At 40.6% G+C, this 25,019-nt stretch overlaps 1 protein-coding gene and 1 pseudogene across 6 annotated transcripts in view; both read right to left on the minus strand.

Annotated features, from left to right (window-relative positions):
• Positions 1-14,259: 14,259 nt before the first annotated feature.
• ARHGEF3 (Rho guanine nucleotide exchange factor 3) overlaps positions 14,260-25,019 on the minus strand; it is a 310,231-nt gene continuing 299,471 nt past the window's right edge. For all 6 annotated transcript variants that reach the window (XM_022572818.3, XM_089919494.1, XM_089919495.1 and 3 more), the window contains 3 exons: positions 23,906-24,076; positions 18,451-18,637; positions 14,260-16,459 (listed from right to left, as the gene is read on the minus strand). In XM_022572818.3, coding sequence (XP_022428526.2) covers positions 16,107-16,459; positions 18,451-18,637; positions 23,906-24,076 — 711 coding nt within the window. In that variant the 3' untranslated portion in view covers positions 14,260-16,106. The remainder of the gene's footprint in view (positions 16,460-18,450; positions 18,638-23,905; positions 24,077-25,019) is intronic.
• Positions 18,644-23,899, minus strand: LOC111174263 (CCAAT/enhancer-binding protein gamma-like; annotated as a pseudogene).

Genomic DNA, 25,019 nt, shown 5'->3' on the forward strand with positions numbered 1-25,019 from the left:
CAGTGGTTAGGACTCTGCGCTCTCACTGCTGAGAGCCTGGTTCAGTCCCTGGTAGGGGAACTAAGATCCCACAAGCTGCATGCTGTGGCCAAAAAAATAATAATAATTTTTCAACTGTGTTTTATAATTTTCAGGGTACATGTTTTGCACATCTTTTCTCAGATTTATCTGTTTTAAATATTTTTATGATAATATAAACAGTATAGTTTTAAATTTCAATGTCCTGTTCATTGCTATCATATAGAAAGAATAATTTTTGCATGTTTACCTTGTATCTTGCAACCTTGTTGACCTTATTTAATAAGTTTTGTATATTTCATATTTTCTACATAGATGATCATGTTATCTGTAAATAACGACAGTTTTACTTCTTCCTTTCCCATCAAGATGTCTTCTACTTATTTTCCTTGCCTCATTGTGCTGGTTAGGACCTTCAGTACAATGTTGAATAGAAGTTGTGAGAATGAATATCCTTCCCTTGTTTCTCATCTTAGGGGAGAAAGCATTCAATCTTTCAGCATTATGATGTCAGTCATAGTTTGTGATAGATACCCTTTATCAGGTTGAGAACATTTCCTTGTGTTTCTAGTTTGCTGAAAGTTTTTATCAGGGATGTATATTGTCAAATGCTTTTTCTATTGAGATGATCATGTGCCTCCCCACTTTTTAATTTGATGAATTACCTGGGCTGTTTTCTGGGGGGTTTTTTTGGCCACACCATGCAGCATGTGGGATCTTAGTTCCCCAACCAGGGATCAAACCCGTGCCCCCTGCAGTGGAATTGTGGAGTCTTAACCACTGGCCCACTGGGGAATTCCCCATTGGCTGATTTTTTTTTTTTTTTTTAATGTTAAGTCAACTATTGATATAATTTCCCTTCTGCCTCAAGGATGTCTTTTAACATGTCTTGTAGGTCTGGTCTCCTGGTAATGAATTGTTTCAACTTTTCTATGTTAGACAATAATTTATTTTGCTTTGCTTTTGAAAGATATTTTCACTGGGTATAGAATTCTGGGCTCAGTTATTTTTCTTTCAGTACTTTAAAGATATCGCTGTCTTCCTGCTTGCCTTGTTTCCAGAGAGAAATCTTCTGTTATCCTTACCTGTGTTTCTTTGTATGTAACATGTCTTTTTCCTCCAGCTGGACTTTTAAGACTTTATTACCAGTTTTGAACAATTTGATTGATATGCCTTCATGTAGTTTTATTTTGTCTTGTGTTTGGAGTTCACTGAATTTCTTGGATCTCTGGGTTTATAATTTCATCACATTTGGATAATTTTTTGCAATTATTTCTTCAAATATATTTTGTCTCCTCTCTCCATTCTTTTTTTTTAATTTTTTAATTTTATTTTTTTATACAGCAGGTCCTTATTAGTAACAATTTTATACATATCAGTGTATACATGTCAATCCCAATCACCCAATTCATCCCACCACCACCTCCATCCCCTGCTGCTTCCCCCCCTTGGTGGCCATATGTTTGTTCTCTACATCTGTATCTCAATTTCTGCCCTGCATACCAGTTCATCTGTACCATTTTTCTAGGTTCCACATATACGCGTTAATATACGATATTTGTTTTCTCTTTTTGACTTACTTCACTCTGTATGACAGCCTCTAGGTTCATCCACATCACTACAAATGACCCAATTTCGTTCCTTTTGATGGCTGAGTAATATTCCATTGTATATATGTGCCACATCTTTATCCATTCCTCTGTTGATGGGCATTTAGGTTGCTTCCATGACCTGGCTATTGTAAATAGTGCTGTAATGAACATTGGGGTGCATGTGTCTTTTTGAATTATGGTTTTCTCTGGGTATATGCCCAGTAGGGGGATTGGTGGGTCATATGGTAGTTCTAGTTTTAGTTTTTTATGGAACCTCCATACTGTTCTCCATAGTGGCTGTAGCAATTTACATTCCCACCAACAGTGCAAGAGGGTTCCCTTTTCTTCACACCCTCTCCAGCATTTGTTGTTTGTAGATTTTCTGATGATGCTCATTCTAACTGGTGTGAGGTGACACCTCATTGTAGCTTTGATTTGCATTTCTCTAATAATTAGTGATGTTGAGCAGCCCTCCATGTGTTTCTTGGCCATCTGTATGTCTTTGAAGAAATGTCTATTTAGGTCTTCCATCCATTTTTTGATTGGGTTGTTTGTTTTTTAATACTGAGCTGCATGAGCTGTTTATGTATTTTGGAGGTAAGTTCTTTGTCTGTTGATTCGTTTGCAAATATTTTCTCCCATTCTGAGGGTTGTCTTTTCGTCTTGTTTGTAGTTTCCTTTGCTGTGCAAAAGCTTTTAAGTTTCATTAGGTCCCATTTATTTTTATTTCCATCACTCTAGTAGGTGGATCAAAAAAGATCTTGCTGTGATTTATGTCAAAGAGTGTTCTTCCTATGTTTTCCTCTATGAGTTTTATAGTGTCCAGTCTTACATTTAGGTCTCTAATCCATTTTGAGTTTATTTTTGTGTATGGTGTTAGGGAGTGTTCTAATTTCATTCTTTTACATGTAGCTGTCCAGTTTCCCAGAACCACTTATTGAAGAGACTGTCTTTTCTCCACTGTATATCCTTGCCCCCTTTGTCATAGATTAGTTGACCATAGGTGCGTGGGTTTATCTCTGGGCTTTCTATCCTGTTCCATTGATCTATATTTGTTTTTGTGCCAATACCATACTGTCTTGATTACTGTAGCTTTGTAGTATAGTCTGAAGTCAGGGAGCCTGATTCCTCCAGCTCCATTTTCCTTTCTCAAGATTGCTTTGGCTATTCGGGGTCTTTTGTGTTTCCATACAAATTGTGAAATTTTTTGTTCTAGTTCTGTGAAAAATGCCAGTGGTAGTTTGATAGGGATTGCACTGAATCTGTAGATTGCTTTGGGTAGTAGAGTCATTTTCACAATGTTAATTCTTGCAATCCAAGAACATGGTATATCTCTCCATCTATTTGTATCATCTTTAATTTCTTTCATCAGTGTCTTATAATTTTCTGCATGCAGGTCTTTTGTCTCCTTAGGTAGGTTTATTGCTATTTTATTCTTTTTGTTGCAATGGTAAATGGGAGTGTTTTCTTAATTTCACTTTCAGATTTTTCATCATTGGTGTATAGGAATGCAAGAGATTTCTGTGCATTAATTTGGTATCCTGCTACTTTACCAAATTCACTGATTAGCTCTAGTAGTTTTCTGGTAGCATCTTTAGGATTCTCTATGTATAGTATTATGTCATCTGCAAACAGTGACCACTTTAATTCTTCTTTTCCGATTTGGATTCCTTTTATTTCTTTTTCTTCTCTGATTGCTGTGGCTAAAACTTCCAAAACTATGTTGAATAATACTGGTGAGAGTGGGCAACCTTGTCTTGCTCCTGATCTTAGTGGAAACGGTTTCAGTGTTTCACCATTGAGGATGATGTTGGCTGTGGGTTTGTCATATATGGCCTTTATTATGTTGAGGAAAGTTCCCTCTATGCCTACGTTCTGGAGGGTTTTTATCATAACTGTGTGTTGAATTTTGTCGAAAGCTTTCTTTGCATCTATTGAAATAATCATATGGTTTTTCTTCTTCAATTTGTTAATATGGTGTATCACATTTATTGATTTGTGTATATTGAAGAATCCTTGCATTCCTGGGATAAACCCCACTTGATCATGGTGTATGATCCTTTTAATGTGCTGTTGGATTCTGTTTGCCAGTATTTTGTTGAGGATTTTTGCATCTACATTCATCAGTGATATTGGCCTGTAGTTTTCTTTCTTTGTGACATCTTTGCCTGGTTTTGGTATCAGGGTGATGGTGGCCTCATAGAATAAGTTTGGGAGTGTTCCTTCCTCTTCAATTTTTTGGAAGAGTTTGAGAAGGATGGGTGTTAGCTCTTCTCTAAATGTTTGATAGAATTCACCTGTGAAGCCATCTGGTCCTGGACTTTTGTTTGTTGGAAGATTTTTAATCACAGTTTCAATTTCATTACTTGTGACTGGTCTGTTCATATTTTCTATTTCTTCCTGGTTCAGTCTTGGAAGGCTATACCTTTCTAAGAATTTGTCCATTTCTTCCAGGTTGTCCATTTTATTGGCATAGAGTTGCTTGTAGTAGTCTCTTAGGATGCTTTGCATTTCTGTGGTGTCTGTTGTAACTTCTCCTTTTTCATTTCTAATTTTATTGATTTGAGTCCTCTCCCTCTTTTTCTTGATGAGTCTGGCTAATAGTTTATCAATTATCTTCTCAAAGAATCAGCTTTTAGTTTCATTGATCTTTGCTACTGTTTTCTTTGTTTCTATTTCATTTATTTCTGCTCTGATCTTTATGATTTCTTTCCTTCTGCTAACTTTGGGTTTTGTTTGTTCTTCTTTCTCTAGTTCCTTTAGGTTTAAGGACAGATTGTTTATTGGAGATTTTTCTTGTTTCTTGAGGTAGGCTTGTATAGCTATAAACTTCCCTCTTAGAACTACTTTTGCTGCATCCCATAGGTTTTGGATCATCGTGTTTTGTCATTTGTCTCTAGGTATTTTCTGATTTCCTCTTTGATTTCTTCAGTGATCTCTTGGCTATTTAGTAACGTATTGTATGGCCTCCATGTGTTTGTGGTTTTTACATTTTTTTCCCTGTAATTCATTTCTAATCTCATAGCATTGTGGTCAGAAAAGATGCTTGATATGATTTCAATTTTCTTAAATTTACTGAGGCTTGATTTGTGACCCAAGATGTGATCTATCCTGGAGACTGTTTTGTGCGCACCTGAGAAGAAAGTATAATCTGCTGTTTTTGGATGGAATGTCCTATAAATATCAATTAAATCTATCTGTTCTATTGTGTCATTTAAAGCTTGTGTTTCCTTATTAATTTTCTGTTTGGATGATCGGTCCATTGGTGTGAGGTGTTAAAGTCCCCCACTATTATTGTGTTACTGTCAATTTCCTCTTTTAGAGCTGTTAGCAGTTGCCTTATGTATTGAGGTGCTCCTATGTTGGGTGCATATATAATTGTTATATCTTCTTCTTGGATTGATCCCTTGATCATTATGTAGGGTCCTTCCTTGTCTCTTGTAACATCCTTTATTTGAAAGTCTATTTTGTCTGAGATGAGTATTGCTACTCCAGCTTTCTTTTGATTTCCATTTACATGGCATATCTTTTTCCATCCCCTCACTTTCAGTCTGTATGTGTCCTTAGGTCTAAAGTGGGTCTCTTGCAGACAGCATATATATGGGTCTTGTTTTTGTATCCATTCAGCAAGCCTGTGTCTTTTGGTTGGAGCATTTAATCCATTCACGTTTAAGGTAACTATCGATATGTATGTTCCTATTACCATTTCCTTAATTGGTTTGGGTTTGTTTTTGTAGGTCCTTTCCTTCTCTTGTGTTTCCCACTTAGAGAAGTTCCTTTAGCATTTGTTGTAGAGCTGGTTTGGTGGTGCTGAATTCTCTTAGCTTTTGCTTGTCTGTAAAGCTTTTGATTTCTCCATCAAATCTGAATGAGATCCTTGCCAGGTAGAGTAATCTTGGTTATAGGTTCTTCCCTTTCATCACTTTAAGTATATCATGCCACTCCCTTCTGGCTTACAGAGTTTCTGCTGAGAAATCAGCTGCTATAGGAGTTCCCTTGTATGTTACTTGTCGTTTTTCCCTTGCTGCTTTCAATAATTTTTGTCTTTTATTTTTGCCAATTTGATTACTATGTGTCTTGGTGTGTTTCTCCTTGGGTTTATACTGTATGGGACTCTCTGCGCTTCCTGGACTTGGATGGCTATTTCCTTTCCCATGTTAGGGAAGTTTTCAACTATAATCCCTTCAAATATTTTCTTGGGTCCTTCCTCTCTCTCTTCTCCTTCTGGGACTCCTATAATGTGAATGTTGTTGAGTTTAATGTTGTCCCAGAGGTCTCTTAGGCTGTCTTCATTTCTTTTCATTCTATTTTCTTTATACTGTTCTGCAGCAGTGAATTCCACCATTCTGTCTTCCGGGTCACTTATCCGTTCTTCTGCCTCAGTTATTCTGCCATTGATTCCTTCTAGTGTATTTTTCATTTCAGTTATTGTATTGCTCATCTCTGTTTCTTTGTTCTTTAATTCTTCTAGATCTTTGTTAAACATTTCTTGCATCTTCTTGATCTTTGCCTCCATTCTTTTCCCGAGGTCCTGGATCATCTTTACTATCATTATTCTGAATTCCTTTTCTGGAAGGTTGCCTATCTCCACCTCATTTAGTTGTTTTTCAGGGGTTTTACCTTGTTCCTTCATGTGGTACATAGCCCTCTGCCTTTTCATCTTGTCTATCTTTCTGTGAATGTGGTTTTTGTTCCACAGGCTGCAGGATTGTAGTTCTTCTTGCTTCTGCTGTCTGCCCTCTGGTGGATGAGGCTATCTAAGAGGCTTCTGCAAGTTCTCTGATGGGAGGGCCTGGTGGTGGGTAGTGCTGGCTGTTGCTTTGGTGGGCAGAACTCAGTAAAACTTTAATCCACTTGTCTGTTGATGGGTGGGGCTGTGTTCCCTCACTGTTGGTTGTTTGGCCTGAGGCAACCCAACACTGGAGCCTATCAGGGCTCTTTGGTGGGGCTAATGACAGACTCTGGGAGGGCTCACGCCACAGAATACTTCCCAGAACCTCTGCTGCCAGTGTCCTTGTCCTCACCATGAGACACAGCCACCCCCCGTCTGTTCAGGAGACCCTCCAATACTAGCAGGTAGGTCTGGTTCAGTCTTCCCTGGGGTCACCGCTCCTTCTCCTGGGTCCTGATGCACACACTCCTTTGTGTGTGCCCTCCAAGAGTGGAGTCTCTGTTTCCCCCAGTCCTGTAGAAGTCCTGCAATCAAATCCCACTAGCCTTCAAAGTCTGATTCTCTAGGAATTCCTCCTCCCATTGCTGGACCCCCAGGTTGGGAAGCCTGACCTGGGGCTCAGTGAAGAACCTTCACCCCAGTGGGTGGACTTCTGTGGTATAAGTTTTCTCCAGTTTGTGAGTCACCCACCCAGCAGTTATGGGATTTGATTTTATTGTGACTGTGCCCCTCCTACCATCTTAGTGGCTTCTCCTTTGTCTTTGGAAGTGGGGTATCTTTTTTTGTGAGTTCCTGTCGATGATTGTTCAGTAGTTAAGTTGTGATCCTAGTGTTCTTGCAAGAGGGAGTGAGAGCACGTCCTTCTACTCCGCCATCTTGAACCTATCTCCTCTCCACTCCTTTACAGACTCCAATTACATGCATATCATGGCACTTAATGTTGTCCAATGGGTCACCTACGCTCTTCTCACTTTTCAAAAATTCTATGTTCTCTGTGTTTTATTTTGAATAGTTTATATTGCTAGGTCTTGTTCACTAATCTTTTCTTCTGAACTGTCTAATCTGATGTTAATCCCACACAGAGTATCTTTCATCTCACACATGGTAGTTTTCATTTTTAGAAGTTAGATTTGGGCCCTTTTTTCTGTATGTTTCATTTCTCCACTTAACATTATAATATACAGTTATACTAACTTTTCTTTTCTTTTGGCTGCACCACGCGGCTTGAGGAATCACAGTTCCTGGACCAGGGACTGAACCTGTGCCCTTGGCAGTGAAAGCAGAGAGTCTTAACCACTAGACTGCCAGGGAATTCCCAACAGTTATAATACCTTTTAATGCCCTTGTCTGCTAATTCTAACATTTGTGTCTGTTCCGGGTTGGTTTCAATTGTTCTTGTATTTTTCTCCTCTTCATGACTTGTATTGTCCTGCTTCTTTGCACACATTGTAGTCTTTGACTGGATGGTAGGCACTGTGAATTTTACCGTTAGGTGCTGGATATTTTTGTATTCCTATAAATATGCTTGTGCTTTGTTCTGGGATGCAGTTAAGTTACTTGGAAATAGTTTGATCCTTTTTGGTCTTTAAGACTTGTTAAGTGGGGGGCTTCCCTGGTGGCACAGTGGTTAAGAATCCATCTGCTAATGCAGGGGACGTGGGTTCGAGCCCTGGTCCGGGAAGATGCCATAAGCTGCGGAGCAAGCCCGTGAGCCACAACTACTGAGCCTGCGTGCCACAACTATTGAAGCCCATGAGCCTAGAGCCCATGCTCCACAACAAGAGAAGCCACTGCAATGAGAAGCCCGTGCACTGCAATGAAGAGGAGCTCCCTCTCGCCGCAACTAGAGAAAGCCCGTGCACAGCAACGAAGACCCAATGCAGCCAAAAATAAATAAACAAAATAAATGAAAAAAAAAAAAAAGACTTGTTAGGTGGAACCAAAGTAGTGTTTATGCTCAGGCTGATTATTCCCCACAACTTTTCAGGCCCTTCTGAGTACTTTATCCAACTGTGATATTCTACTAGTGTGGTTTGTGGGAACAGGAACGATTCCCAGCACTGTGTGAGCTCCTGCTAATCCTTCTGGATAGTTCTCCCCACCCTTGGGTAGTTTCTCACATGTGTGCACTGATCAGTATTCAGCTGAGTACCTTGGACAGGTGGCGGGGGTGCAGGGTCCTCTCTGCAGGCCTCCAAGGTTTGCTCTCCATGCAGTGCTCTCCTCTGTCCTCTAAACTGTAGCTGCCTTGGTTTCCCTGAACTCTCAGCCACATCTATTCCACTCAGGGACTTTACTGGACTAGGCTGGGTTTCCCCTCCCTGCCCTGCTGCCTGACAACCCTCTCAAGGCTGTAAGCTGGAGCAAACACAGGGCTCAGTCATTTATTCTCTTCTCTTGGGGTCACTGTCCTTCATTGCCTGGTGTCCAGTGTGTTCAAAACCATAGTTTCACATATGTTGTCTTTCCTTTTATTTTTTGGTTGTTTCAGGTGGAAGGGTAAATCCAGTCCTTCTTACTCCAACATGACGATTTTTTTTTTTTAATTTTTAGGGCAACGATTTTCTTTCATAAATTTATTTATTTAATTTATTTAATCTTTGGCTGCATTGGGTATTTGTTGCTGTGCACAGGCTTTCTTTAGCTGTGGAAGGCAGGGGCTACTCTTTGTTGTGGTGTGTGGGCTTCTCATTGTGCTGGCTTCTCTGTTGCAGAGCATGGACTCTAGGAGCCCAGGTTTCAGTAGTTGCAGCATGCAGGCTCAGTAGTTGCGGCACGTGGACCCTAGAGTGCAAAGGCTTCAGTAATCGTGGTGTGTGCACTCAGTAGTTGTGGCGTGTGGGCTCAGTAGTTGTGGTGTGTGGGCTCTAGGGCGCACGGGCTTCAGTAGTTGTGGTGCATGGGCTCAGTAGTTGTGGCTCACGGGCTCTAGAGTGCAGGCTCAGTAATTGTGGAGTACGGGCTTAGTTGCTCCGCGGCATGCGGGATCTTCCCAGACCAGGGGTCGAACCTGTGTCCCCTGCGTTGGCAGGCAGATTCTTAACCACTGCACCACCAGGGAAGTCCCCATGTTGCATTAGGTGCCCTTCATTCTGTTGTGTGGATCCACACATCCATCTGGTGTTGCATTCTATCAAAAGAAGTCCTTTAACAGTTTTTGCAGTATAGATCTGCTGGTAATGAATTTGTTGATTTCTGTTTCAGGCTCTTTAATGCCTGGAGAAGTCTTTATTTTGCCTTTCTTCTGAAAGATATTTTCATGTCTCTTCTCAGAAAATTATCCCTCACAACAAGAAATAGAAACAGGAAATCCATCTTTCATAATTCCAAAAGATCTTTGTATCCTTGGACCACAACATATGAAAATAGAAAGCAGGTGGTAGAATGATCCCTGTGACGATGATGCTGAGAGCACATGTGTATAATGTTTATCATGTCAGGTACCGGTATCTATCAGAGGCCCAGCAGCATATTCAAATTAGGTTAATTCAAAGAAGCTTTAAAAAGGGACTTCATACAAAGTTGTGGGCAGGGTGTAGAGGCAAGGCAATATCCTGGGGCTAGTGACAGTGGGGCTGTTACCATCCTAGGATGGAGGGGCTACTGGAACTCAGAGAGAGCTCCTTGAGAGGAACTGTGACTTCATGTCAAGAGAGGTAGCCAGCCCAAGGCAATTCTTCTAGAGAGTCAGGAGAATAAATACTCCAACCTCACTCTTTTCCCTCTCTCTGATATCATGCAAGGACTTCCCGTTGGTCAAATAAAACCAGAAGCTACAAGCAAGAGTTCATTGATGAAGTACATACATACCACAGGCACATAAAACGATGGATCAGGACAGAGAGGCAATTTGGAGAGGTAAGCGAAAATATACAATCCCATAAGTTGCTATTATCCCCAGATAAATGAACAATGCAAGAAGAAAAATGCAACAAAACTATGTACTCTGAGTTTAGCAAAGATAATGCTTTCACTAAATAATAACAGGAAATGGATAACTAATGAGAACCTGCTGTATAAAAAAATAAATAAAATAAAATTCAAAAAAAAAAAAGAACCAGGATGCTCTAAGGAACAATGATAGAAAAAGTTTAGCAATAAAAATCTTTACCTCCAATTAACAGAAGGGTTAGAAGATAAAAGTGAAGAAATTTCCATGAGAACTATTAGGAAATAAAAAGTAGGAATAAATAGATAAGAATATATGAAAACCAATCCAGGAGGGAAGAGACAAAATCCAGGAGGTTCAACATCACTCTCTCTGAAGTTCCTGAAAGAGAAAACAGAAAATTGTGGAAAGGAATATGCCAATGAAAAAATACAAGAAAATACTCCAGATTCTCTGGATTGAGAAGGCCTCTCCACCCTACCCCCCAAATATGCAGAGAATGAGTGAAAAAGATCCCAGCCAAGGCCATACTTTCAAGAAATTTCATAACACCATGTGCAAATATAAAAGTGACTATTAAATAGCAAAAATGAAAACTGCTAGCTCTTAATAGTTTTCAAAGTGATTTCACATACAACATCTTACTTTTTAAATGGCCTGAGCGTTTACAGTATCCCCATTTCATAGACATGGGATGAATAGAACATCAAGGATGACATGTTTCAAAATTCTACAGACGAGATAACACAGTTCTTTAATATTTAGGTGTGTTTGTGTGTGAACATGTATGTGTAAGTGGACAAGTTATTTAGAATGCATGTCCAGTTTCCTGAACTACATGGTCAGCTCTCAAAGATACAGAGTGCCATTTCTAATTCCTTGCTAATCCTCCAGGTCAACTGATGAACTGCTTCCTCTGGGTAGATCTATGTAGCTGACTGAAGTGCAAACCAACCTGGAGGAAGGAAATAAGATGCAGTGAGCAGTGATTGTTTTGCCAACTTGTTTGCATAAGTATCCTCTAGGTACACTGAATACAGTCGACTTTTCTTACTGTGTGTTCACGTGGGCAAGGTTTTAAATCTTAATGATCTTCAGATTCTGGTGAGTTTGGAGTTGTTATTCTATTCAAATTCCCAATACTGTAATTCCAGAATTCTGTCAATAAATGAGATAGCATGAAATAAATGAATCAACCACAGCAATGAGAGATGATGATCAGTGGCTTCTTCCACATGCCGATGGGAGCCAGGTGAGAGAAAATGTCCAAGTGAAACTGTGTGGTCAGATGCTCTCTTTGTTAAATCTCCAAGGAATCCTCAGGCTTCTGGAGAATTAGTTAAAGGTGGACATGGACAGAATGTAAATGGAAAGTTGAACAGCTTGTTCACCAACACGGTGGGTTGCAGTTTCCTGGAACCACAGGGACTTTGTTAAAACAGGACTGTAGCATTCTCAGCTGCTGTAGACCGTGCTAGGAATGGAAACGAAAGCAGTTGATGGTGGTGACCACTACCCAGAAGCCGAAACCACAATCTAATTTTGCACAAAATTGCTAGGTCTGGCTCTTTTCTTTGCTTATGACTTTCATTTAGATGGCGAGGATTGCCTTTAGTTGCGTGTCAAATAACATCTTGAAAATAGACTCAAGGAAACCATTTAGCCCTCAGTCATTTGCACTAACCCACAAAATGTCAGTACAAATATCTTCTAATAGACTAGTAGAGACACTCTCTAGTAACAAAGTCAATACAATCAAGGGAATAAAAAGTGGACAGAATATCCAAAGTAGAACTGGGGAAGGACAAGGAGGATAAAAAGGAGGGAGGAGTAAGAAAATGAGAAGGAGTGAGTTTTCATTTGGGAAAAATTTTGGACTTACTTTTATTTATGTGAATATCTTGACTAATCTGAAAATTAACAGTATGTTAAACAAAATGGTGACAACTTATTATAAAGATAAGATTAACTACCAGCCTTACTGGGCCAACATGCTACTGAGAATTGGCTACCAACTACTTAAAACTGTAGAGCCTTTTCATCTAAAACTATCCTTTGGGGGAATAAAAGTAGCCATTTTAATTAAAAAAAAAAAAAGTGGACTGAAATTCCAGGAAGAATTTCGAAGTGAAATTTGCCTTCTATTATTTGGCCCCAAGGTCATCAATAGTCACCTATACTAACAGTGAGATTCAACATTTATTTTCTATAACAATTATGACATCCCTTGACACACAGTACAGATTCAAGATATAGTTATTAAAAATGAATAAATGAATAAGTGAGTCAAAGCAATCTTGAGAAAGAAAAACGGAGCTGGAGGAATCAGCCTCCCTGACTTCATACTATACTACAAACCTACAGTCATCAAAACAGTATGGTACTGGCACAAAATCAGAAATATAGATCAATGGAACAGGATAGAAAGCCCAGAAATAAACTCACACACCTATGGTCAATAAATCTTCAACAAAGGAGGCAAGACTAGACAATGGAGAAAAGACAGTCTCTTAAATAAGTGGTGTTGGGAACACTGGACAGCTACATGTAAGAAAAATGAAATTAGAACATTCTTTAACACCATACACAAAAATAAACTCAAAATGGATTAAAGACCTAAAGGTAAGACCGGACACTATAAAACCCTTAGAGGAAAACATAGGCAGAACACTCTTTAACATAAATCGCAGCAATATCTTTTTCAATCCGTCTCTTAGAGTAATGGAAATAAAAACAAAAATAAACAAATGGGACCTAATTAAACTCAAAAGCTTTTGCGCAGTAAAGGAAAACATAAACAAAACAAAAAGACAACCTACAGAATGGGAGAAAATATTTGCAAATGATGTGACTGACAAGAGATTAATCTCCAAAATTTACAAACAGCTTATGCAGCTCAATATCAAAAAAACAAACAACTCAATCAAAATATGGGCAGAAGACCTAAATAGACATTTTTCCAAAGAAGACATATAGATGGCCAACAGGCACATGAAAAGATGCTCCACATCAGTAATTATTAGAGAAATCCAAATCAGAACTACAATGAGGTATATCACCTTACACCACTCAGAATGGCTATCATCAAAAAATCTACAAACAGTAAGTGCTGGAGAGGGTGTGGAGAAAAGCGAACCCTCCTACACTGTTGGTGGGAATGTATATTGGTACAGCCTCTATGGAGAGCTGTATTAGTTCCTTAAGAAACTAAAAATAGAACTACTATATGATCCAGCAATCCCACTCCTGGGCATATATCTGGAGAAAAACACGGCTCGCAAGGATACATGCATCCCAACGTTCGTTACCGTGCTGTTTACAATAGCCAAGACATGGAAGCAACCTAAATGTCCATTGACAGACAAATGGATAAAGAAGATGTGGTACATATATATATATACAATGGAATATTACTCAGCCATTAAAAAGAATGAAATAATGCCATTTGCAGCAACATGGATGGACCTAGAGATTATCATACTAAGTGAAGTAAGTCAGACAAAGACAAATATATGATATGCAAAATCTTAAAAAAAAAAGATACAAATGAATTTGTTTAAAAAACAGAAGCAAACTCACAGACTTAGAGAACGAACTTATGGTTACCAGGGGCGAAGAGGTGGGGGGAGGGACAGATTGGGAGTTTGGGATTGACATATACACACTGCTATATTTAAAATAGATAACCAACAAGCACCTACTGTATAGCACAGGGAACTCCATTCAATATTCTGTAATAACCTAAATGGGAAAAGACTTTGAAAAAGAATAGATACATGTATATGTATAACCAAGTCACTTTGCTGTACACTGGAAACTAATACAACATTGTTAATCAACTATAGTCCAATATAAAATTAGAAATTAGAGAAAAAAGAAAAAAAAGTGAATAGGGAATCCTTGAAAAAACAGATCTTAGAAATATGAGTTCTGCAAGAGCTTTGATAGATCAAATCGTAGCATTTATATCAGCCCATACCCTATCTTAATGTGTGTACTTGGGTACAAGCAAAAATTTCGGTAAGAACCTCCCAGTAAGATCACTGAAATTTGATGTTTGTAGGGCAAATACTATATACAAAGAAGACGACATTTTAATGTAATTTATTTGAAATGCTTCCAGAGAAGTTTAAGGCCATTATACAAAAACATTCATTTCATGAAAACATTCATTGACTTTCTTCCCATAGGCCAGCCCTTGACAGACCTCTTTTCTCAACACGCTGGCCAAAGTGGCCGATGGCTCCTGCAAAGAATGATCCATTCTTTTCCCCACCATCAAACAACTTTTCTCGGCTTTTCTCTGCTTCTGTCTGCAGCAGATTCATTCAGTCGCTAAATCAATAACAACTTGAGTTGTTTTAAATAAACTTGTAATAGAAAAAAAGGTTCACTGTGTTTAAAATCTATAAATACAGAAATATGTTTTACAGGGTAAAATGGACCACAACATTTTATTTTGAAAAATAAGTACTATAGCTTGTTTTTATATTGATGAATCTTGTCACACAGCTTCTTTGAATGCACATGATAGACGTACATAATAAAATGACAACATAGTATTTACTGCTTTCCTTTGTGTAAACTTGAAAGACAGATTTAAAAAAAAAAGAAAACTTTTTTGGCAATAATTTAGAATCAATACTACTAGTGCTGGTGTGGGTACAATTTTGCACAAGTCATCTTTAATATTTACACTCGCAGGGAGATTTTCTGTGTATTAACTTTTTTTAAAGGTCTGCGACTCACCCTGCATTGTAAATCAAGTCTGGCAAAGAGGTTTATTAGTTTGGATAACTGATTCTAATTAATGATAGAGTTAATTAAGTCGGCCTCTGGAGAATGTAATTATGATTCTGATCCAGCACAGAGCCAGAGATGGCAAATGATGACCCAAAAGTGGGGCAGGGAAACCCAAGGCTCTGGCCTTTCCCAGATGGACACTGGACCTTACTTTTCTCTTTTAATGCTTCCCACATAAGGTCACAATGGAGCACTTCTTCCAAATTCTTTTTTTCACATGTTTCCGTAAACAGAGTCACTGACTGAGCCGCAGTCCCTTTTCCTCATCTCTTCATTCATGCTCTAAAACACGAGTAGGCCTAAGCAGATGAAACAAAGAGAAGATGGGTCTTTTTGCTATCCTGCCAGGTTTTCCCAGGCCCTTTGAGTTATATTATGATATTTTAGGCTAGAAATGGCTCTTTAAGGCCAGCCAGCATCCATGGCAGAGACCTCCTGATGCAATGCACATTTCAGTTCAAGATTCAGAGCTGACAGCGGTTTTTGCGTTGATCCTTTTAAGGTCAGACTCTTATTTCATGTCCTAATAGATTATTGCATCAAATTTGTACTGGATGAAATTGCAAGGTCAAGACAGTGCTTCTTCCTTTGCAAAATTAAACCTTCAGAATCCCCAGGGATGTTTTCATGCTTTTTGGTTGGATGACATTGAACCAATTTAACTTGAAACATTGATCTTTCCCGTTTCTCCTTCAAATGCCATCATGATACACAAGTAACTTCCTCATGCCCTGTTTTCAAGGCCCTTTAAATTTCATGCCTTCAGCTACCCTGTCAAAGAGCCAGAAAAGCACTAGAGAAACAATGGAAGGACCCTTTAATCTACATGAAACAGTAGTTTAGAGATTGTTTTCTGTTTTTTAAAATCCAGCAGGACAAGTGAAAGTAACTTGTTCAAGTACTTCTCCATCCATCCAGACACTTGTGAAATACAATACAGGGTAACAGTTGCCACAGATTCCAGCTGACACAGACTGGCAGTTACAGTACTAGGGACAAAAAAGTACAGACAGGACTGGGTCAACACAGTCACAAAAGTATTAAAAAGTGCTTCTCCAAACCGTTCCATGTGTGGAATGCAAATACTGTACAGGTAAGACACAGGGTTACTTCCAGGAAGTACATGCTTCTGTCAGACGTTGCTTTCAACATGCCTGCTATCCCCACAGGAAGAGCCTGTCTGTTCCATGCGTTCACAGTCAAGGCTGACCTCACTTGTGTCCATGCTACAATCCGATTCACTGTCCGATTGGTCCATCTGCTCAAGTTTTGTTTCTCCCTGTGGCTCCCTGCTCCCGGTGGTGGGATCTAGGAATGGTCCCTCGGAGTCAAGGACCCCAGCCTGCCCCGCAGCACACAGAACTGTTTCTTTGGCTTGACGAATACAGTTGAGCCACTGCTGTTTGTTGAAGGTGTCATTGGCTTGTAATGAGTGGGTCTGACTTTGGGATCCATTTTTGAAACTTACTCTGAAGAAGTTTTTAACTAGAAATGAAAAACACATGAAAAAAAAGGTCAATGGGCAGGTATTTCCTCAGGCCAAAGATTACACATGTGGTGACACTAACCCCCAGTACCCACGGCAGAGATCACTAATTGATTACTAAATGTGCCCTACTGATCTAGGAATGGCTCAGCCCCACCCTGCAGCCTCCATCAATCAACAGGTGTTGACACAGGTCTGGCACTCAGTTGCTCTCGGAAGCTAGCAAATCAGTACGGAACAACTATGTCTTGTGTTTCAGGGGACCCCAGAGTACTGGGTACCAAACCTGGCTGCATATCAAAATCCCCCAAGAGCATGTTAAAAATACAGATCCTGGGGTCCTACCCTTAGAGATTCAGATTCAGTAGGTCTGATGTGGGCCTGGGAATCTGTAATTTCAACAACTGCCCCAAGCTAGAGCTTTTTCAAGTTTAAGAAGCTCTTTGTAACACAAACAGGCCCAAGACCCTCCACATGATAGTACTTGTATATTTAGTATCTGATGATTGAGAAGATATGTAAAGACTCTTATAAGTTTGGTTTCATTTTAAAATGAAATGACATTTTAATAATAACTGCAACAGGAGCTCTGTGCATTGATTTTTTAAAATTATTTATTTATTTATATTCTTTTGGCTGTGCCACATGGCTTATGGGATCTTAATTCCCTGACCAGATACTGAACCCAGGCCCTTGGCAGTGAAAGTGTGGAGTTCTAACCACTGGACCGCCAGGGAATTCCTGGAGCTATGTGCATTTAAAAAATGGTAGTGCACAATATGGAAGACATTTGATTTAGTTTAATAACAACATTAGCTGTCATTTAATGGGTCCCGTGTGCCACATGCATGTGGTTCACAGAAGTGTCTGTGCTCAGTCAGTCCCCGTGCACGATCCCTGTAGCCAACAGACTGGCTTCAGATAAATTCAGGCTCCAGTCTTTGCTGTGGCGCAAATGCCTTAACTCCCCTACGTCTCAGTTTCTTTATTTGTAAAATGGGAAAAACAAAGAGAATCTACCTTAGATGGTTATTATGAGGGATAAATATAATAATGCATGTAAGTGCTTATACAATGCCTGGCACATAGTCAGTACTTGAGAAATGTAAGTACTACTACTACTACTAGTACTACCACTAGGGCAGAGGGACTGGTGAGTAGGTAAGAGGCAGTATACATGAATTACTTTGACAATATGATGCCAATGTTAACCTAAGAGGCTCAAATGTTACTTGCTCAAAGAAGACCTCCCTGACCATTTCATCTTAAACATACCTCCTATTGCTATCCCTCTCTATTCCCTTACTGGGTTTTAGTTTTCTTAAGGTACCTGGATTATTTATTTGCTTCTCAAATAACCTCTACCTCCTCCATCACAATGTAAGTTCCACAGGGCTTCCAAGGAATTGAATTGTTTGGTTCCCTAGTGTATATCAGTGCCTGGCACAGTGCTTGACACATAGGAGACACTAGATAGACGCTGCTATCTAAGCTTCTCTTGGTTAATTCCTTTATTAAGTCTCAAGTTAGAGAAGCCCATTAGAGTAATTACAGATAAACCCTCAGCCCAGTTGATCATAGTTATGTCTCTTTAGAGACAAGTCTGCCAGCTTAACTACAAAAACCCACCGTTATACAACTGTAATCACATAGGGACCATCTGGCCTTAAGAATGCTTTTATCCAGTGGAAGGAGTCGAGTAAGGGAGCTTAAGGGGCACCAGTTATATGCAGACAGGTTAACTTGTAGTGTCTTACTTAATCCTTATAACAATCCTGTGAAGTAGGTATGCATGCATCCCCACTTTGCAGATGGGAAACTAAGGCTCAAAGAGGTTGAGTAAGGTTACACAACCAGTGAGTGATGAAAGAAAACTAGAATGCAGTTTGACTTCAAGGCCATAGCTCTTCTCTTTTCACCAGGCAGCCATTCCCTCCAAACCACCACGACCAAAGACGTTCAACAGGTCAAAATGGACAGCCATCCATACTTCTCTCATTGTTGCTGAACGCCCCACGCAGGGAGCCGCCCAGCCTCACTTCTCCGTCCTGCAGATCTTCCAACAGGAGGTCCTTCACGGGGATGGGCTGCCGGTACAACTGGTAGCAGAGCTGCTCGTTGTGGGTGACAGCCCGAGTGATCACAAGTACTTCTTGGAACAGGAAAACGTGTAGTTTCTGGAAGAAAAGAATCCACAGGATTCCCCTAAGCAATAATCTAATGAGTAGTTGATAAGTGGACCTCTGTGGATAAGAGGTCCCTAGGTACCAGGTTCACACTGGCCTATGAACTTCCAGGCTCAAATCTACCTCTGGGAGAACAACAGTTGGGGGTTGGACACATTTCCAGATGCATCCATTGCCTTTCCTATGGGAGCGCCTCCCTAGGGCCCCACTGAAGAAGGCCTTTCTGCCTACAGACACCTGCAGCCAGGTCTGCCAGCTGCAGTGGCGTTCTTCACACTGCAATTCACAACCTGTGCAGACACATACAGCCTTATAGGAACATTTAAAAAAAAAAAAAGGAGAGAGAGAAACCCCATAGAATGAAGAGGCTAATGAAGGAAAATAAGTTAGTGCTCTCGGGGCTTTGGTTTATTGTATCCAATACAATTCTAAGAGATCACAATGAATAACAGTCCATAAAGGATGAGACTGAAATATCAGAGCCTAATATTAACGTTTGCTTCTCAAACCCATAAAACACTTGTTCCTTCAACCACTGAGCTGATTATCAGCTTCATCCAGGCATCCCAGCTCGGAACACTGCCCATTCCCGAGGAAACCAGAGCATGCTGCTGTAGCCACAAAGAAAGACAATCAAACAAGTTGTCCTTCTCGGTTAAGTTCATAAGAACCTCGGTTCTCTGAAGAGGTTGTGCTTAAAAGGCTGATGATTGATGTGTGTGTTGTTGGCAAAAAAAGAATCTCAAAAATAAAGGCCTGTCTCAAACCACATTATAAAAGCAATTTTGCTGAGTGGAGCTGGGGTAAATTGGCTCCATTCAACTCTAAGTGCCAGACTCTTCCCGCAGCTTGGAAATGCTTAGGAGGTGAAGAGAGACGATCCATGACTTTGCAGCTAGATTCTGGTTTTCCAGTGGCAATATTTGGCAATGTCAGCCTTAGGGTCTCAAAGAGGAGACCAGAAGAGTAGGGCTGAAAATTCACATTAGAATCTTGATCTGGGGTCGGGGAAGCATATTCAGCATTATCAGACAGTTTTAGATTTGGAAGAAAAGATACTTGCGGATCATCTACCTGCACCCTGCCACAGACGGATGGATGGACAGACAGACACACACATACATACACACACACCAAAAACCGCAGAAACTGAAGCTCAACTAAATGTTGGCTTGTGGACACACAAATGATGACGGTTCTGTATCAGTGTGTGTTTGCGGTGGGGGCAGGTTTGAAGACCGAAAAACAGAGTAAAGCACAAAATAACCAAGTTAAGGGCTTTTTTTTGGTGTGGGTGGTGGGGACGGCAGAAGAGAATATGAAGACTTTTCTTTTGGGGGTTAGGGAGGGGAGGGGTTAGTCACTGTTTTACATACTAAAAATAATCAGAGATTTTTACACTGTTTCTACTTCTACCACTCTTTCTTTTTGTTTTTTTTGGGGGGGGAAGTAAGGATTTATTAAGAACATCAAGCTCCAGGGCATTTTTTTTTTTTTACCATATACCTTTAAAAATGTTTTTTATCCCAAGAAAAATCCTTATCATTTAAAACCAGATATTCAAATTATATGGCTAACATTTTTAGCTAATCAACTCTTCAGCGCTGATTCTAGAAAACAACCTTCATTGGATCTTTGAATAACGGAGATCAGCCCCTGATACGAGTAGTGTAGTCAGTCACACCTTTAACGTTCAAGCCACAAGTTGTGACGTTTGAAAGAGGCAAGGTCTACTGTCCTGCATTATCAGAATTTGTCGTATTTTCAGTGCTACTGGGTTGCACGTTATCTGCGAGGTTGTGTGCATGCTCAAGAAATAAATCAGTACACTTAATTCCTTAGTCAGCAATTTAATTTTTGCTTCCAACAGTTCATTCTCTTCCTTGAGCTGACTCTCTCTGCAGCGTATCCTGCGCGTTCTGCTTGCTTTTCAACTGGCTCTTTTTCACCACCATGTTGTTCCTCTCTCTGCGCTGACGATACTCGTCACTGCTGCGATCCATGGGCAAACTCTTTTTGCTCTGCTTGCCTGGAGGCACAGCTTTGCCTCCGCCCCCAGGGCCGGTGGGCACCAGCTGAGGAACCTGCTATAAGCCGCTGGCATGAGCCTGAGTATGGATGACACTTATTCAGTTCACGCCCGGGTACTGTTCTGCTGTGATACCTTGCTCATTTGGGCACGCTCCCTTGTCAACACAGAGCAAGTAGAAATGAGGACAAGGTGATCAGTGGTTTGATCTGCTAAGAAGTCTTCACATGTACCTGCGCCTCCAGCCCGCCCCCTCCCCAAGTGGCCTCCACTCCCAGCGGCCCTGCACGGCGTGGCCTGACCCGACCCAGGCCTCGCGGTCCGCCAGTCCTACTTCTACCACTCTTCTAGACAAGGTAGGCACTTTGAACTCAGATTGTCTGGGCAACTTTAAAAAATATCCCTGGCTTCCCTGGTGGCGCAGTGGTTGAGAGTCCGCCTGCCGATGCAGGGGACACGGGTTCGTGCCCCAGTCCGGGAAGATCCCACATGCCGTGGAGCAGCTGGGCCCGTGAGCCATGGCCGCTGAGCCTGCGCGTCCGGAGCCTGTGCTCCGCAACGGGAGAGGCCACAACAGTGAAAGGCCCGCATACCGCAAAAAAAAAAAAAATCCCTTATTTGTGAATGTTCACTGAGAATTCCTCCTCTTAGTCGCAGCTCCTTCCTGCCCTCAAACTGTTGAGATTTTTTTTCCTGACTCAGGACTTTATTCATAATGACTTTTTTTCCGCTCCGCGGCATGTGGGATCTTTCCGGACTGGGGTATGAACCTGTGTCCTCTGTGTCGGCAGGCGGACTCTCAACCACTGCGCCACCAGGGAAGCCCCATAATGACTTTTACAATTCTACTGGGGACAAACAAACAAACAAAAATAAATCCCCTCACCCCAACTAAAATCTTTGTTCTCAAAAATCTATCTGCCTGAAACATGAAGTAGATAGAGTTCATCCTTAATGCCCTGGGCACATCCAGCAAGAGGGTCTCAATCCCTGACTGATGGACAGAAACAGAACAGGCCCTCATTCTGTGGGGTGATGCATCTTCCTATTTCCCACAGGGCTTCTGAGAAAGAATGTTCAAGGAGCCAGAGCAACAGCCATTAGAAGTCTACCAGTGCTTTTCAGATATCGGCAAAAAGCAGAATGCAGCTGTCTGGCAATCAGTAACTCCCTAGTCAAGCAGAAACACTTCTTCAAGCAGCAGCCCGTGACAGGTCTCAAAGCCTTTGCTGCAACATCAGGTGCTTAGATCTACAGCAGCACTGATAGTGGGTGCTGTGACATGTCCTCAGTGATTTCAAACAGCATTTCCACGCCTGTCCATAAATGCCACTGTACAGTCCAGGTCAGAAGGGCGTCCCCTGAATCATCAAAGCTTATTAAGAGTTTTCAATCTAGTTTTGGCTTTCATTCTACGGGTTGGCTAGATACTGAAGATGAAACACAAAAGAAGTGGAGACTGTCTTTCTCAATGTTGAAATTTAAATATATATTATATATAATAAAGTTTATATATTACATAAAATACATGTTATATATAATATATAAAAATTATATATATATTATATATTAGCATTAATTTCTACTCCTATATATAAAAATACCCTGGTGAGTTGAATTTTTTAAAAAATAAATTTATTTATTATTTTCTATTTTAGGGTGTATTTGGTCTTCGTAGCTGTGCGCGGGCTTTCTCTAGTTGTGGGGAGCAGGGGCTACTCTTCGCTGTGGTGCGCGGGCTTCTCATTGCGGTGGCTTCTCTTGCTGCAGAGCACGGGCTCTAGGCGCGTGGGCTTTAGTAGTTGTGGCACGTGGGCTCAGTAGTTGTGGTTCGCGGGCTCTAGAGCACAAGCTCAGTAGTTGTGGCGCATGGGCTTAGTTGCTCCACGGCACGTGGGATCTTCCCGGACCAGGGCACCAACCCGTGTCCCCTGCATTGGCAGGTGGATTCTTAACCACTGTGCAACCAGGGAAGTCCCTGAGTTGAATGAATTTTGAACTCTCATGTAATTTAATCCATTTTTCCTTCATGTAAGCATTTATTCACCCACTCACTCACTCACGTATTCACCTAACATTATTAAGTGCCTTAGTATGTGCCAGGTCCCAAGATGGCGCTAGGGATTGACAAGGCACACTCTTCACCCTAAAAGAGCGTGGTAAAATGGAAGATATTGACAGATAGATGGAGAATTACATCCCACTGTAGTAAGCCCTCCAGGGGAGATTTGTACAAGTTGCTATGATAGGAGAAGAGAAACAATTTCAATACCTGCTGAGGAATAAAAGCCAGGAAATGGAATATCTACAGGTCAGAGCTAGATATACAGCTGATGGGAGGGTAGATTATTATTAAAAAAACCCCAAAAAACTGGTCTCAAAATGTCAGTCTGTGGATAGGTACAAATTCATGAGAAAGAATGATTTCTCATAAAGCTAAATGAATTCAATTAAAGAGCTATCTGTTTTTCTGAGATCATGTATTTTTAACATCCTGTTAAAATCACCCATTACTTTCTGATATCAAAGTGGGAGGAGATGGTAACTGTTTTGCATTTGGTTTTTTGGGTTTTTTTAAATTTATTTATTTTATTTATTTATTTTTGGCTGTGTTGGGTCTTTGTTGCTGCACACAGGCTTTTCTCTAGTTGCGGCGAGCAGGGGCTGCTTTTTGTTGTGGTGCGCAGGCTTCTCACTGCGGTGGCTTCTCTTGTGGAGCACAGGCTCCAGGTGCGTGGGCTTCAGTAGTTGTGGCATGCGGGATCAGTAGTTGTGGTTCAAGGGCTCTAGAGCGCAGGCTCAGTAGTTGTGGCACACGGGCTTAGTTGCTCCACGGCATGTGGGATCTTCCTGGACCAGGGCTCGAACCTGTGTCCCCCTGCATTGGCAGGTGGATTCTTAACCACTGCACCACCAGGGAAGCCGTGTATTTGTTTTCAAAGGTCATGACCGAACAAAAGAAAAAGCTGGCAACTCTATGTTGGTTTCCAAAATTTTTCTGAATATATACTGGTCATGAAATTTAAGAGATATATATATATAAAATAAAATATAAAAATATATTTAAAAACTATATGATCCTATGATATAAAAGACACTGGGAAAGCAACCTTTGTCTAAAAAATGTGACCCTGGTTAGGAAAGGCATAGTAACAGGAGGCTCAGTAGCAAGCGGATTAAGCATTTGGGGAGGCCCAGGATGAGATTACTGAAGGAGAGTAACTACTCACCACACCCCGGTTGTTCTTCAGTTCGCCATGACAACACAGCACCTTTGAGCTGTCAATCAGGGAGTCTTTCTGGCCTTCCTCCAAGTAAAGAAGTCGCTCTTTATAATAACGGCATTCAGATTCTCCAGTCTTGGTGTTGATTTCTGCCACGATTCCCTGAATGATGTTTATCTGTGAAAACAAAAAGAAAGTATGGGGAAAGTCAGCAAACCATTCACACCAACAAGGCCCAGGTACTCAGCCTAGAAAGTCACTAATATACACTTGGATCTAATTCTGAGATCATGTTATCTAAGTTGCTGCTTTGGGAAAAGGGAAAAATAAATAAATGCTTTTAATATACTGTATCTATCCACCCAAACACCATCTATACATATACACATATAAATACATACAATATATATTCATTTGTATACACACACATATTTGTATTATATATAAAACTAATGTTGATGCATAATTTTATATGAGTGAAAGAGATATGAGGTATTGATTTCAATGTGCAGGACTTATAATCACTAAGCTCTATATTGCACATTTCTTAAAACATGCTCACAATGTTGAAAATGTAGGCATTCAAAAAATGTGGCCAAGGAGAGGAAAAGTAGAATGTAAGAGTCTAGAAAAGGGATTGGGTTGTCCTTGGGGATCTGAAACCCAGTTTCAAGGTCTCTCTATATGCACTTAATCTAACCTACAAACAATATTTGCAAATTGGGTGTGAATAAATGGTTTGAATATCTTTTTAGTGACAAAACGTAAATGATTTATGAAAGACAGAGAACTAGGAATGGAAACAAAGGACACTAGGAGTAAGAATGGGGACAATTTGTCTATATACACTCAGGCCCATACCTACAGCACACGTGAGTAAATTAGGGGTAGAGGGATTTCAAAGCAATGGTGGATGCATTATTGTTTTTGTTTTTTTGCTTCTTTTGGCCAGGCCGCTCGGCTTGTGGGACCTTAGTTCCCTGACCAGGGACTGAACCCAGGTCCTCTGAAAGTGAGGAGTCCTAACCACTGGACCACCAGGGAATTCCCTGCATTATTGTTAAATTCAAAATGAAGCAAAACACAACAACAAGAGTACAACACTGAGACATGTTCAGTA

The sequence above is a fragment of the Delphinapterus leucas genome, chromosome 10 (assembly GCF_059928025.1).
Source record: "Delphinapterus leucas isolate spDelLeu-1000000601 "Yukka" chromosome 10, BTC_Dleu_Yukka2, whole genome shotgun sequence".
Classification (NCBI taxonomy): domain Eukaryota; kingdom Metazoa; phylum Chordata; class Mammalia; order Artiodactyla; family Monodontidae; genus Delphinapterus; species Delphinapterus leucas.